The sequence below is a fragment of the Peromyscus eremicus genome, chromosome 3, assembly GCF_949786415.1.
Source record: "Peromyscus eremicus chromosome 3, PerEre_H2_v1, whole genome shotgun sequence".
In the NCBI taxonomy this organism is placed as follows: domain Eukaryota; kingdom Metazoa; phylum Chordata; class Mammalia; order Rodentia; family Cricetidae; genus Peromyscus; species Peromyscus eremicus.
Window position 1 is genome coordinate 152,820,042 of NC_081418.1, and position 14,538 is coordinate 152,834,579.

General features: G+C 46.0%; 1 protein-coding gene across 4 annotated transcripts in view; it reads right to left on the reverse strand.

The window, feature by feature from the left end:
* The window catches only part of Bcat1 (branched chain amino acid transaminase 1), a 90,483-nt gene that overhangs the window by 50,669 nt on the left and 25,276 nt on the right, over window positions 1-14,538 (reverse strand). For 2 of the 4 annotated variants that reach the window (XM_059256343.1, XM_059256345.1), the window contains exon 2: window positions 4,225-4,293. In XM_059256343.1, the coding sequence (XP_059112326.1) occupies window positions 4,225-4,293 (69 nt within the window). Of the gene's footprint in view, window positions 1-4,224; window positions 4,294-4,370; window positions 5,221-5,446; window positions 5,741-14,538 lie in introns of those variants that run through there. The other 2 variants (XM_059256342.1, XM_059256344.1) reach the window with 2 other exon arrangements.

A 14,538-nucleotide genomic window follows, 5' to 3' on the forward strand; every position in this document is an offset into this window, starting at 1 on the left:
TACTGCAAACATCAGCCTATGGGAGGGACCATCACCAGGGATGCCTGCAGAGGCAAGACTGTCCTGTACGTATTTCCTGGTGGTTTTGTCAGTTGAACAAGCAAGCTCAGCTAGGGTGAGAAGCACTTAAGGAAATGTAGGTAAAAGAATCTGGGCAATGCTAAGTTCTGTCCGGCTGGGCTTCGCCAGGCTTCCCCACCTCCAGTCCAGTGATTTTCCAGGCCCAGGCCCTCAAGCCTGGGAGATCAGCCGGAGATATTGTGGTCTGCACTTTGCCCAGCTAAAAATCATGTTCGAAACTTTGAACAAACTGAGCCCCAAGGCCCCTTGGAGGTTCTAGGTCCATTTTGAAATGTGATCTAGCTTATAGCTTTTAAATTTTTTCACGGTTGGAAAATGGAGCTCAGTGGAAGGAAAAAAAAAAAACACTTGCTGTGAAGTAAGAGGATCAAAGTTCAAACCCCCAGGTTAAGATGACCCTGGTTTAGTTTATATAGTTGTACCAGTTCTGAGTCCTTTGCCTAAAATGCTTCCAGAGCTGGGCTTGTAGCTCAGGGTACAGCACTTTGCCTACTGTGTTTAAAATCCTGGGCTCAACACTCAGCATTGCAAAAAGAAGAAAAACAGAGATGGGGTCACCCAGTCAGCCCAGGCTAGACCAAAGCGCTAGAGTGCGTAACTGCCAAGCTGACACAGAGAGTACATTTATGTTCGAATTCGTGTTTCTTCTAGGCCGGAGACGGCTCAGAGGTGAAGAGTGCTTGCTGCTGTTTCAGAGTTCAGCTCCTAGCATGGTCGGGAAGCTTGCAGACAAGCGTTAACTTCAGCCCCAGGACCTTCTGCCGTCTTGTTCTGGCCTCTGAAGACACTGCACACACGGCAGCATCCACACAGACACATAAATAAACCAGAAAGAGGTTAAAACCAGTGTTTGAATTCGAACTTCCGAATACTGGCGGAAATTCTAAATGCTAAAATGTCCAGCCTTCCTTCCATTTGTATGGACCACGGCATCTTCTCTGACTACCACCCCTCTCGTCTGGATTTGAACATAAAGAACACCCTGGATCCAGCTGTTTTCTAAGTAACACAAAATTTCAACAAGAACTCTAAATTCCTTTCTGCAATTCTGGAAATCAAGGGGTTTGTTGTTGTTGTTGTTGTTTTATTTTATTTTATTTATTTGTTTGTTTGTTTTTTTCCGACAAGGGTTTTTTGAGACAGGGTCTCACTATATAGCCCCAACTGGCCTTGAGCTCAGAGATGCACCAGCCTCTATGTTCTGAGTGCTGGAATTAAAGGCAAAGGCTGGGGGCACAGGGAGGTGAGGGTGAGGCCTGAAGACATGGCTTAGCAGTTAAGACCACAGCACCCACATGACAGCTTACAGTGCTCTGTAATGCTAATCAGGTCTATGTGGACACCAGACATGCATGTGGTACACACACACACACACACACACACACACACACACACACACACACACACGGAGGGAAACTCTCATACACACAAAGCAAAAATAAATCGATTTTTTTTCTTTAAATGTCAGATGGGCTGGTACACACCTTTAATCCCAGTGTTTGAAAGGCTAAAGCAGGTGGATCCCTATGAGTTCAAGGCCAGCCTGGGCTACAGGTGAGACCCTGTCTCAGAACGAAGAAGGGGGAGGGGACCAACCAACCAGTTTTTGTTCAGTGATGTTTTATATTAAGGGCATTGGAAGGCTAAAGGAAAGCATGCTAACTGGGAGACAGTAAGAAAAAACAAGTTTCCAGGCCATCTATCTGGTTCAGTGGGTAAAGGTACTTCGCCTCCAAGCCTGATGACCTAACTTCAATACCTGGAACATGGTTGAAGGGGAGAGCCAATGCCTTCAAGTTGTTCTCTGATTTGCACATGCATGGACCACACACATATACAAAGTAAGTAAACAAAAACATGTAAAAATATTTTCAATTTAAAAAAAAGGAAAACAATCTTACGATTTGATATCTACGATGAGGAAGCACCTGGACACTTTCCTTGCCGAGCCCAGCCGTTCTTCTCTGCACTGGATACAAAAACAAACATATCCAAAGCGCAGACTACGTAAATCAGCACTGGAAGGCACGAGGCTCTGCATGAGCGCCTGCAGCTTTCTGCTCCACTGAGAAAGACTGCCTGGTCTGCTCAGTGCTTCTCTGTGGGTCCTCTCTGAGAACCTACAGAGGTCTGAAGAAGAAATGCTACAGCTTTGGGGTCAATCAGGGGAACTGTAAGATGCAGAGAGCTCATTTCTTTCAAAGAGGACCCTGGTGTCCACAGTAAGACTCAGAGGTAATAAATACAGTTCTTTAAAAGACTGAGCTAAAGAGAGCTGGAGAGATGGCTCACCAGCTAGAGTGCAGGCTGCTCTTCCAGGACCCAGGTTCGATTCCCATCACCATGTCAAGAGGCTCACAAGTCATCTGTAACTACAGTTCCAGAGGATGCAATGTATCTAGTCTCCAGGGGCACTCACAAAGATGTGCGCAAACTTACTACACGCACGCACATAATTAAAAACAAATCTTTAGGGAAAAAAAAAAAACAGAAAAAAGGCCTGTAACGTGGCTGAGGGCAAAGGCGCACACTGCACACACCTGTGCTCTTTCTAGCATGCTCAAGTCATGGTGGGGAAGGGGAGAAACAACCCTTCCCAGTTGCCCTCTGACACCCACACACGCACCACGGTGTCCTCCTACAATAATTAATAAATAAGTAAATAAATAAGATGACTGCTTTCTGGGCCCAGCTAGAAAACATCACCCTCGCTTTGACAGGACCCCATCACAGTGGGAAAGGGACAATAAAAATAAGAAAGGATCTATGAGAGACCTGGACCACAGACAGAAAATTGTCAAAAGCGGAGATCCAAGCTAAGGGTATGACTCAGGAACAGAGGCTCTTGGCTTAGTATGTGCAAGGACCCTGGGTTCAACAGCCAGCACTGAGCTTTCAATAAAACCCATCAGATGATCAATACTGTCTCAAGCCACACCAAGAGCACAAGAAGAGTAGGTGGGCATCAGCACACACAACCAAGCTGCACACAAACTTCAGTTAACAAATACATTATTTTCACTATGAACTCCATTGTGCACTGAATACTTTGTATAAAAAAGCATAAAGTCCTTTCAATTGAAAAACATATAATAATTTCTTTTGAGAAATTGACTCACTGAACCTTTGTCTTATAAAGCTTAGCAAGAACCCAAGGCCAGCCTGGTTTGCACGGAGTTCCAGGACAGCCAGAATGATCCCCAGCCTTTCATGTATGATAGCTGAGTCCTGGGAGGTGCTGGGGATGGAATTCTAGACAAGCACTTGTGAAAGAACTGAGCCCCACACACACCGACTACAGCCTCTTGGAAACTACCGAGCAGTCTATAAGGATTAGCAGCTAAGCCTATTGCTTAGGGCTACTGGGGAATTACTTCAGTGCACCAGAAATCACACAGACAAAATCCACAGCAGCTCACTGTAGCATGTTATACTATATTTTGGTTTAAAACAAAACAGTTGTAAGCAGAGGGCTTATCTTGAATTCAGCATTCCCCAGCACTGTCCCCACACCCCGAGTGTCCCCTGTGGGACTAAGCCCCTCTCTGAACTCTGCCAGGATATGAGGTCACAGGACAGTCTGTACTATGGATGACAATTGGCAACGCGCATCAGAGCCAGCAAAGCGGCAGAGTCAAGCACCCATGGAGATCTGCAAACCGCTCCAGGCTGGGAGCTGGCGGATGAGGATAAAGGGCTGTCAGGGATCTTTATCTCTGTCCCTTCAACAACTCCCCTGTGAAGCATGAGGCATGTCATACATAAACTACACAATTCAGGTGGAAAGAAAATGCAACCCTGGACTGTAGGATTTTTAAGGAGAGAAGACGCAGTGCATTTTCTTGGACAAGCAGGGCGAAGGGTTTAGCTGATACAATTAAGAAAAAAAAAACCCTCAGGTTCCTATTCATCAATTGACTCTTTCCCAATAAAATGTATGATTCATAAAATAAAACAAGCAGCTTACTGCTAGGTAAATTTTGTTTTGCTGACTGGTAATAATCTCGAGTGACTTTTTCCCTCCCCAGCTGTAATTTAAAATTCAAGAAATCTGTGTAAACTTACACAGTTAAAATTCCCCAACCCCCAATCTCAACCTGAAATGCATTACCTCTAATTTAACCAATCCCGCAGATGCCTTACCCTAAAAGTCTCAGCCACTTCTGATCCTCGTTCTCCAGCAAAGGGCGCCGCGCATCCATTACTGCAGTCCTTAAAAATAAAAATAATTAAACCTCCATTAAGCAAAGTTAGGTGGGTCATCACAGGGACCTGATCGAGGGACTCACCATCACAGAAAACAGAAAAGCCCAGCCTGGACGTCCAGCACCCGGTGTCAGCTCCAGCTGGAGTGATGTCCCAGCCTCCCAACCCGCCCCAGGTCTGGCTTATCTTCTAGTAGTTCAGGGAGGCGCTCCTTAAATTCCAGGTCAGCCCAGGAGCGAGGGTTCACCCGCAATGAACAAGAAAGCAATTGTCTCCCGAATGTCCGAATGAGTCGTCTAGACCGAGGGTTTAAGCCATTTATAGAGAAAAAAAAAAAATTCCCGAGAGCGCTCAGCCTCGTGGTCTTGTCAATCACAGGCGCACAATAGGCAGGCTGCCTGGAGTGTGAGAGAGCGCGGACTGGCTGGAACCATTTTCTCCACCCGCAGGGTCCCCGGTGCTTCGGCGCGGCCAAAACCTCACACTTGAAGGACAAAACCTCTTGATACTGGTGGCAATTAAATAAATGAAAGATACTGCAGTTCGGAATTAACTAGGGAAAGGGGCAAGCATTCAAAAGCTGGACGCTAATTTGCTAAATAGCTAGGAAGGAGGGAAGGGGTCCAAGCCTGCAGAGGCTGAGGTGGGATTTTGGGGTGGGGACGGCTTTCCCTCATCCTCCAGTTTTCCAGGCTGTGACACCCGCATCCCTGGTGACATCCCCGCTATCCCTGATGATGCCCAAGTCCCTGTAACGACCCTCAAGTTTTCCCCGTCCCCGATTGTGACCCCAACATCTCTAGTGACAACTCCTGCGTCTCCAGTGGAGAACCATGAGTTTCCCCAAGCCCCACTAGCTTCCCTAGTGGCGATCCCTGAAGCCCCACAGTGACCCCCCTCAGTCCCCAGTAGTGTCCCCAGTGGAGACCCCCGGGATGACCCCAGAATTCTCTGGAGACACTAGCAGTCCCTGAGTCCCCGGTGGCGACCCCCGAGCATCCATGAATCATCTCCATCCCCGCCGCAAAACCCCGAGTCTCCCAGTCCCACATCCTCCGTGGTGACCCCCGAGCCACGTGACCCCTTCCGCCGTGACCGCCGAATGAGTCCCCCGCGGGATGCTGGTCCTGGCGCCCCTCGCCCTTTGCCATGCGAGTACCTGGCGGGCCAGGGTTGCAGTTCCCCGGGGCAAGCAGGCCATGACGAAGCTGCGGACGCGTGGGAATGCTTGGCGCGGCGGCGACACGTGGTGCACAGCGAATCCCGCGAGCCCGGGGCCGCTGTTCCGCGTGGCGGGCGCTGGAGGTCCGAACGAAGAGCCACTGACGAGCACCCGGCACAGGGAGGAGCGCAGACGCTGCAGCATCTCCGTGTCGTGGGTGCGTGCAGTCACGCGGGGCTGGGCAAGCGCATCGAGAGCCCAGAAGCACTGGCGTTTTACTCAAGAACTCTTCAGGGCAAGACCCAGGACACCTCTGCGACACATTTACATCACAATGGCTTTCTCTGGGACTAGGCGGGTAAAGGACCAGGGTTTGCAGGTGGGGACCTGCATTTGTGTCTGGGCTTTGACCTGCTACCGACCTACAGTTGCTGACCTCAGAACGTGAATCCGCTTTTCCACGCAGAGCCTCTGATCTAGCTACCCTGCTGGCAGCCTCGGAAGCAATCTTCATGCGGTTTATCTGCTTCAGGCAAGACAGCGTCCCTGCTAGCGTGGTGGCTGTCCCTTTTAACCCTAGTACTTGAGAGGCTGATAAAAGATGGTTGCTGCGAGTTCTGGACAAACCCGAGCTACAGTAAGACCCTGTTTTGGAGACAAACAAAAACTAGGGGCTGGAATGATGGCTCAGGGGTTAAGAATTTGATTCCTAGCACCCATGTCCTTACAACCACCCCCAGCTCCAGGGATCCCATACCGTTGGCCTCTGAGTGCCTGCACTCAGGACACATAATTAAAAATGATGAGCTCCCGGGCATACTACTTTGGCATTTTTCTGGCAGTGGACTGCGAAGGGGCCCCAAAATAGCTTGACCATACAGCAGCCATGACAAGCTTTGGGGCCTAGACACAGCTTCTGTGACAGGCTTACTGGCAGGCAACACCCAGATCCAGGAAAAGCCTTAAGCTGATACCACCCAGGGATCTACCCAGGGGTGAGGAAGTACCTGGCATCCCAAACATTCCAACCATTCGATAAGGTGGCCAGATGTCCTTGAGTCTAGCACACACCTACTTTTTGTTTTACAGATACCCCTAGACAATTGTCAGCCAATCAGGGACTTGGACCCTGGAAATCCCCTCACCCCAACCTCTGCTATGATGAAAACTCTGCACCACCTGAGTTCAGGGCTCTTTGTTCTCACCGCTGTGTGGGACAGACAGAGAGACCAAGCTCCAAGCTTGAAATAAAAGCTCTTTGCTTTTACATGCAGGATTCGGTCTCCGTGGTGGTCATGGGCATAACAGGACCTCGGTAGCAACATTAGAAAGAGGCACTAAGGGGGGGTTAGAAATAGTTCTGGGTTTAATACAGGAAATGGGAGAGTAAGACAGCTTTAGTCCCCTCCACTCAATCTCTGGCGCCAAGTTGGAAAGCCCCACCTGTTCCAACAGCCTGAAGAGTTTCTCTTATGTGTATTTTTCCTTAACTTTTTTTTTTTAATATCGAGGCATATTTGTTCATTGTTACTAAGGTACACTGCGATCCTAGGGATTCTTGGTCAATGTCAGCCTACAGGCAGTGAGCCCTCCTCGTTCCGAAATTAATAGTGGGCACTGGGTTGACCTAGCTGATCTTGAAATGGGAATCTGGCCTTGCATTGTGGGGAGAAGGCAGTTAAAACCCACCTGGTTTCAAAGTCTGCTATTAAGGAGCTGGACAGAGAGCAGCTTGTCTTGGGGGCCATAGAGGGTGGATTCCTACGCCCTGCTCTCAGCTACCACTATTTAGGATTTAAAATTTCCTTTCCGTATGCAAAGGTGGAGACATCAGAACTCTGTTGAGGGCCCTTTTTACAGGAAAACTACTTCCTCCAGCAAAGAATGGAATCTAAGCTCAACCTTCAGCCAGAGTGGAGAAGAAAATTCTGATCTGCCCCAAAGATTAGAACTTTAAATACTACTGACCCCTCCCTAAAGAGTTAACTAGTTGGGTATGTCAATCACATGGCACGGGGGTGGGGGTGGGGGTCTTCCAAAAGCTGAAAATTGGTTTACCTAAAGATCCAGCTCTAGCCCTCTTGGGCATATGCCCAAAGGACCGACATCCATGTTCATTGCTGCTCTATTCATGATAGCCAGGAATTGGAAACAGCCTAGATGTCTATCAATTAACTGATGAATGGATAATAAAATGTGGTACATTTATACAAAGAAAACTACTCAACTGTTAAGGGAAATGAAATGTGCAGGTAAATGGATGGAGCTAGAAACAATCATCGTGAGTGAGGTAACTCAGATCCACAACGACAAATATCAAATGTTTTCTCCTGGATGTGGATGCTAGTTTTTAAGCTGTAAATATTTGTTCCGGTGAATAATCACACAGGGTAGGTAGCTTGTAAAGGACCAGGGAGAAGAAGCAGATCTTCCAGGGAAGAAGAAATAGAGTATAGTATTATAAAGAGACAAAGGGCAAACACAATAGGATTGACTGGGGACGGGATGGGAAGTGAAGTGGGGGGGCTATGGGGAGGGACAAATAACACTAAAGGCCACGTGGAAGGCCACGTGGAAACCTACTACTATAGAAACTTCCTAAAATACAGCTGGGCGGTGGTGGCGCACGCCTTTAATCCCAGCACTTGGGAGGCAGAGCCAGGCGGATCTCTGTGAGTTCGAGGCCAGCCTGGGCTACCAAGTGAGTTCCAGGAAAGACGCAAAGCTACACAGAGAAACCCTGTCTCGAAAAACCAAAAAAAAAAAAAAAAAAAGAAACTTCCTAAAATATATGCACGTATGAGTAGAGCACACATGGAATCACCATATAATGGGGAAGACAATGCCCAACTAGACATCTTATGCCACCAAGCAAAGCCTCCAGTACCAGGAATAGGTTATGTAGCTTGTTGAGCTGTTGGCCAAAGGGGCCCATGGATTTCCAAACATCACAGGCTGTTGCCAAGGCTATTCATGTCTCTCCATAACCTGATGGTAGGGTCATATTGCTGAAGACACAACTTATGTCATCAAACATGGAGAAATTGAGCTAGTGCCCAGCTGAAGCCTCATCCCTACAGACTAGCATGCATGGTGTTAGAAGGTACTCTGTGCTACCAGAGGAGAAAGGTAATCAGCAGTAACTCCCAGCTATGAACCTGTGACTACAACAGCAACCTGTCTGCAAGATAAACCGGTGAAACAGTGGTACAAAAGTTATTGTCAGATCCAAAGTGGGGCCCCCAAAATGGCAGTGCTGGTGATAATGTCCTAAGCAGAAGGGCTCTGACTGGACCCAGTAAACAGATTGTTATGGAGTAAAAAAGAATGAGTTTGTTTCCCAGGAAAGCCACTATTCCCTAACCCAGCTTCTGGCAAGAGCATCTAGCTCCAGACTAACCTTGCACCAATTCCCATGCTTTTCTGGCCCACACCTCTCCTTCCCTGTCTCCTTAAAACTGACAAGGCTTTTCCTGTTCTGTCCACACACAGCCCTCCTGCCCAGACAGCCCAGCAGTTTGATTCCTCAGATAAACTTTTCTTTCTACAACCACTTTTTTTTTTTAATTACATTTAAAGGCCCACTCTATGAGATGGAAGGCATACATAACACTACTCGAGAGGCCCCAAACCCGAGACTAAATAGGTCATGGGCCTAGAGGAAAACTTATTACTATTATTCTGCTAAAGAAACAGCGATAAAATGACTCCAAACGACATATTGCCATGCCCATGGAGCATCACTCCACCCTCATCAGAGAGTTTCTTCTTGCAATAGATGGGAATTAACAGAGAGACCCACAACTGGACACTCTGCAGTCATAGACTCTGGAACACTCGGCCCTAAATAAGATACCTTTATTAAACCCCTCATCTCAAGGCTAAGGGCTCTATGCAGAGGAGGAGATGGAAAGCCTCTACGAGCCAGAGGTGGGAGATGACTCATAGCAAACAAGATCTTCCAGACAAAACATGAATGCACGGAGACTGTGACAGCATTCATAAAACCTGCACAGGTTCAAACCAGACAAAATGCTGGCACTGAGACAGGGAAAGGGACACAAAGACCCACCTCTAACCAAGAAGCTATTTACAATTAATTCGTGCTGGGAGAGGAGAAAATCTGTTACCTCCAATGGAATGTTCAAGGGTGAATCAACCATACTCCAGCACAGGTCCCACGCCCCGGCATAGTTGGCCAACACAAGATGAACTCTATGTTTTTATTTTGTTAAGTTTTTTAGTTTATCTGTTTTCCTTTTTTGTTGTTGTTGTTTTGGTTTGGGTTTGGTTTTATGTTTTTATGTTTTGTTTTTTGAGAGAGAAAGAATATGAAGTTGGTTGGATAAGGAGGTAGGATCTGGGAGGAGCTGGGAGAGGGGAAAGAATATGAACAAGATATGCTCTATAAAAAATTCAGGCCAGGTGCACACATTTAATCCCAGTACTCGGGAGGCAGAGGCAGGTGGATCTCTGTGAGTTTGAGGCCAGCCTGGTCTAGAGAGTGAGATCCAGGACAGGCTCCAAAACTACACAGAGAAACCCTGTCTTGAAAAACAAAACAAAACAAAATCAATAAAATTTATAAAAAATAAAATAGAATATCTGCTGCAGGACGAAGAGATCAAGGATACCACCATCATTCATCACTCTCTGCCTCCTGGAGTGGGTACAATGTGACCAGCTGCTCAGGCTCTTACTGCCTAGACTTCCCCACCATGGCACACTGTGACCTCCAACTGTGTGCTGAGCTGCTTAAGTCCTCTTAAGTTGCTTTCCAAAATAATAATAATGATGATGATGATGATGATGATGATGTTATGAGAACGTATGTGTGTCTGTGCATATGAGTGCAGGTATCCTTGGGGGCCAGAAGAGGGCATCAGATCTCCTAAAGCTAGAGTTACAGGCAATTATGAACTACCCAACATGAATGATGGGAAACAAACTCAGGTCCTTTACAAGAGCAGTACATGCTCTTAGCCACTCACAGAACCATCTCTTCAGCACCCCAAGTAGCTTTTCTCAGTGTAGTTTATCACAGCAACAGGACACACATGGTTGCACTCACATTCACCAGAAAAGAGCTGACCTTACAGAGGCCAAGAACAGTGTTGACAGAGACCAAGAATATTGGGTGGAGGAAATAATGTGGAAGTTTTTGTTGTTTTGTTTTGTTTTTTAGAAAGTCAAACTCTGGACATGGCACATGCTAAGCCAGCATTGCATCACTGAGCTGCTGTGCAGTGAAGGAATATCCATCAAGGAACACTAAGTGCTAAGTTACCCATAAGTCAAACAGGAGTAGGGACTTCTGGAACATAGTTGCACAATGGGGTGGCAGTAGGTAGTAACATCATGTACCACACAGCTCAGAAGGCTGGAAGAAAGGGTACTGACCATCTCCACAGCAAGCAGTAAATGTTTGAGAAAATGAGCTCAGCTTGATGTGATTATCATGCAATGCATTGTGGGTGGAACCAGTAATATGGAACCCCATTAATATGTGCATCTTGTAGGCTTCAATTTAAAATGAAGTTTTTAAAAGAAACATTTTGCTGTGGGATGTTCTGTATATTAAATGTGTTGCTCTGATTAGTTAATAAATAAAACACTGATTGGCCAGTAGCCAGGCAGGAAGTATAGGCAGGACAAGGAGAGAAGAGAATTCTGGGAAGTTGAAGGCTGAGGCAGAGAGATGCTGCCAGTCACCGCCATGAAAAGCGAGATGTAAGGTACCGGTAAGTCACGAGCCACGTGGCAACTTATAGACTAATAGAAATGGGTTAATTTAAGATATAAGAACAGCTAGCAAGAAGCCTGAGCCATTAGGCCAAACAGTTTAAATAATATAAGCATCTGTGTATTTATTTTATAAGTGGGCTGTTGGACTGCCAGGGCTTGGCAGGACCCGGAGAGAAAACTCCAGCTACAACGTTTTTGTATTTCTGTCATTTAACTATAAAATGTGACTCAAAACGCAATGAAAGGGATTATGGATTTAAAAATCAGATAACACTGTAGACATTTTTATAAATGTGCTGGCTAGTTTTATGTCAACTTGACACAGCTAGGGTCATCAAAGAGGAGGGAGCCTAGGTTGAGAGAAACCTCCATAAGATGGGGCTGTAGGCAAGCCTGTAGGGCATTTTCTTAATTAGTGGTGGATGTGGGAGGGCCCAGCCCACTGTGGGTGGTCCTGGGTTCTATAAGAAAGCAGACTGAGCAAGCCACGGAAAGGAAGCCAGTGAGCAGCACCCCTCTGTGGCCTCTGCAGCAGCTCCTGATCCAGGTTCCTGCCATGTTTGAGTTCCTTTCCTGGTTTCCTTCAATGGTGGACTACAATGTAAGAGTCTAAGCCTTCCCTCCCTAACTTGCCTTTGGTCGTGGTGTTTCATCACAGCAGTAGTGACCATGACTAGAACAGTAAATAAGTCACTGTTCATTGTATTTCATGAGGAACTAGTTTTTCCCCACAGCAGGGTAATATCCTTGTGCTTATCGATTATTAATAAGCCATAACTAGAATGAAGCAGGAATGTTAGTTTAAGTTGTTAGATTTTAGGTCACTCTGCTTAATGTCATATTAAGAAGAGATAATTTAACTCTGTGTGTGTATATGCTTGAGAGTGTGTGTATATGTGTGTGTATGTGTGTGTGTGTTTCAAGGTCTCATGTATCTCAGGCTGGCCTCAATCTTACAAAGCCAAGGCTGACCTTGAACTCCTGATCCTCCCACCTCCACCTTCCAAGTCCTGGGGTTAAAAGCATGTACCATAACACCCAGCCTATTCAGGGCTAGAATCTTTCCCAGGGCCTTGGTGTGTGAGACAAGTACTCTACCAACTGAGCTGTATCTGCAGCCAACATAAAAAGAGGTTTCAGCCAGGCGGTGGTGGTGCACGCCTTTAATCCCAGCACTCGGGAGGCAGAGCCAGGTGGATCTCTGTGAGTTCGAGGCCAGCCTGGGCTACCAAGTGAGTTCCAGGAAAGGTGCAAAGCTACACAGAGAAACCCTGTCTCGAAAAACCAAAAAAAAAAAAAAAAAAAAAAAAAAGAGGTTTCATTGATTGTAACCTACAGGCAAGTAAACCCACTGCAAGGTTTAGAATTGAGAACAGAGGACCTGGGCAGGATTGTTGTCTGAGCTCCAGTTTGGAGACTGGAGGAAGGCCAAGCAAAGTGGGGTACTGAGACAGCTCTTGGCAAATACACAGAGCAGATGACCCTATAATGGGATTTTCACAGGGGCCTGACCTGAGAAGATTCCTCTCAGAGACCTGGGAAAGACATTATATCCAGGTTTACTTTATTTCTCTAAGACAAAAGTCTATCTATACAGCTTCAGTTCCATCCTGACACTCAGTTCCTCCCTGTCCCTTCTTTTTCTGTCTTCTCATAGTCCTAACTAAGCTCCTATGCTTTTAACCTCTTCTTCGTCCTCTGTTCCTTCACCCTCCATCTTTCCTTCCTTGCTCCTTACCCCCCCCCACCCTGAGAAACTCTGCCTTCTTCTCTTCTCTCTGGCCACGCAGCTCTGCCTGCTTCTGGAATTCTGTTCCAGTCCTTACTGCACCTGGTTATGCAAAAAGCCCTGTTGTCCTGAGTCAATAGCTCTGCCATATAATGTATATATGCTAAATAACACCAAATATTCCTTGATAAATGGCTTCCTCTTGAAGGACACCTTGGTCAGTCAAGGTATAGCTTATATATAGCTGAATCTCTATAATATATACTTGCAGCTTGCTGCAATCCTGTTAACAAACTGGACCAGGCTACAGTAGGAGATAGGGATACAGGACACTGTGTATCTATGTTCTCAGACAGAAACAATCTGGACTAGAGGGAGACTCTTAAGTCAGGGAAATAAATACAACTCAAGAGATTCAGGAAGTGTAGCTGAAAGTTTTCCTGTGTCCCGCCTGGTCCACTCAGACCCAAGTAAACACACAGAGGTTTACATTAATTAAAACTGATCAGCCATTAGCTCAGGCCTACTACTGACTAGCTCTTAAACTCAGCCCATTTCTGTTAATGTTTATGTAGCCATGTGTTCCATGGCTTTATCTGTGTGCCATTACATGCTGCTCCCTGGACGGCAGGCTGGCATCTCCTGATTCAGCCTTCCTCTTCCCAGAATTCTCCTCTCTGCTTATCCTGCCTATACTTCCTGCCTGGCTACTTGCCAATCAGCATTTTATTCATCAACCAATCAGAGCAACACATATTCACAGCATACAGAACATCCCACAGCGCCTCCCCTTTTCTGTCTAACCAAAAAGGAAGGTTTTAACTTTAACATAGTAAAATTACATATAATAGAACAATTATCAAGCAAGAATTATAGTTATAATATCTAGTCTATTTGTATTTGGCAAAATTAAAGAAGATATCCTATCTATCCTATATTTGTGAGTCTAAGGTTTCATATCTATCTTACCTCTTATCATAACCAGGGAAAATTATATCTAGTCTTCAACTACATCAAAGACCTCAGAAGGATACAATATTACCTAAGTAAAGAGGCAGAGCATTGTAAGCAACTTCCAAAAATCTAGAATGACAGAGACAGCTGCCTGCCTGGACAGTTATCCAAAGTTCCTCTGCAATGTTGGGACATCCATCTTCAGCCCATAGGCCTAGAGTCTCTCAGTCACTTTTTCCTGTGTCCTGTAGAATGTCTGACTGTTTCTTCTGCAAAGCAGGAACCTGAAGGACCATTTTGCCTTGCAAAGTTCAGTGGTCACCATCCCATGGGTCCTGCATGTCCAGTCAACACAATATTTTGTCAGTCTAGGCAAGAACAGTTTCTTACCCAAATGGCTGTCTTTGCCAAGAAGATAAACTCCACATGGAGTATCCTCAATGTCCATCCTCCTCTCTGAAGTAAATTGGTCCTGCCAGGAGCAGACATGCCTCACTGTCCAGAAAGTCCAAGTTTTTAAAACATTTTAAATGCCATATTCTGTAGGTCTTTGAAGTGTTTGAAGATTACCTACCTAATTAAAATACATCTATGTATACCTAGAAAACTTAACATGACTATAAGTTTGACTATCATAGAAGACTTATTATTGCCGGGCGGT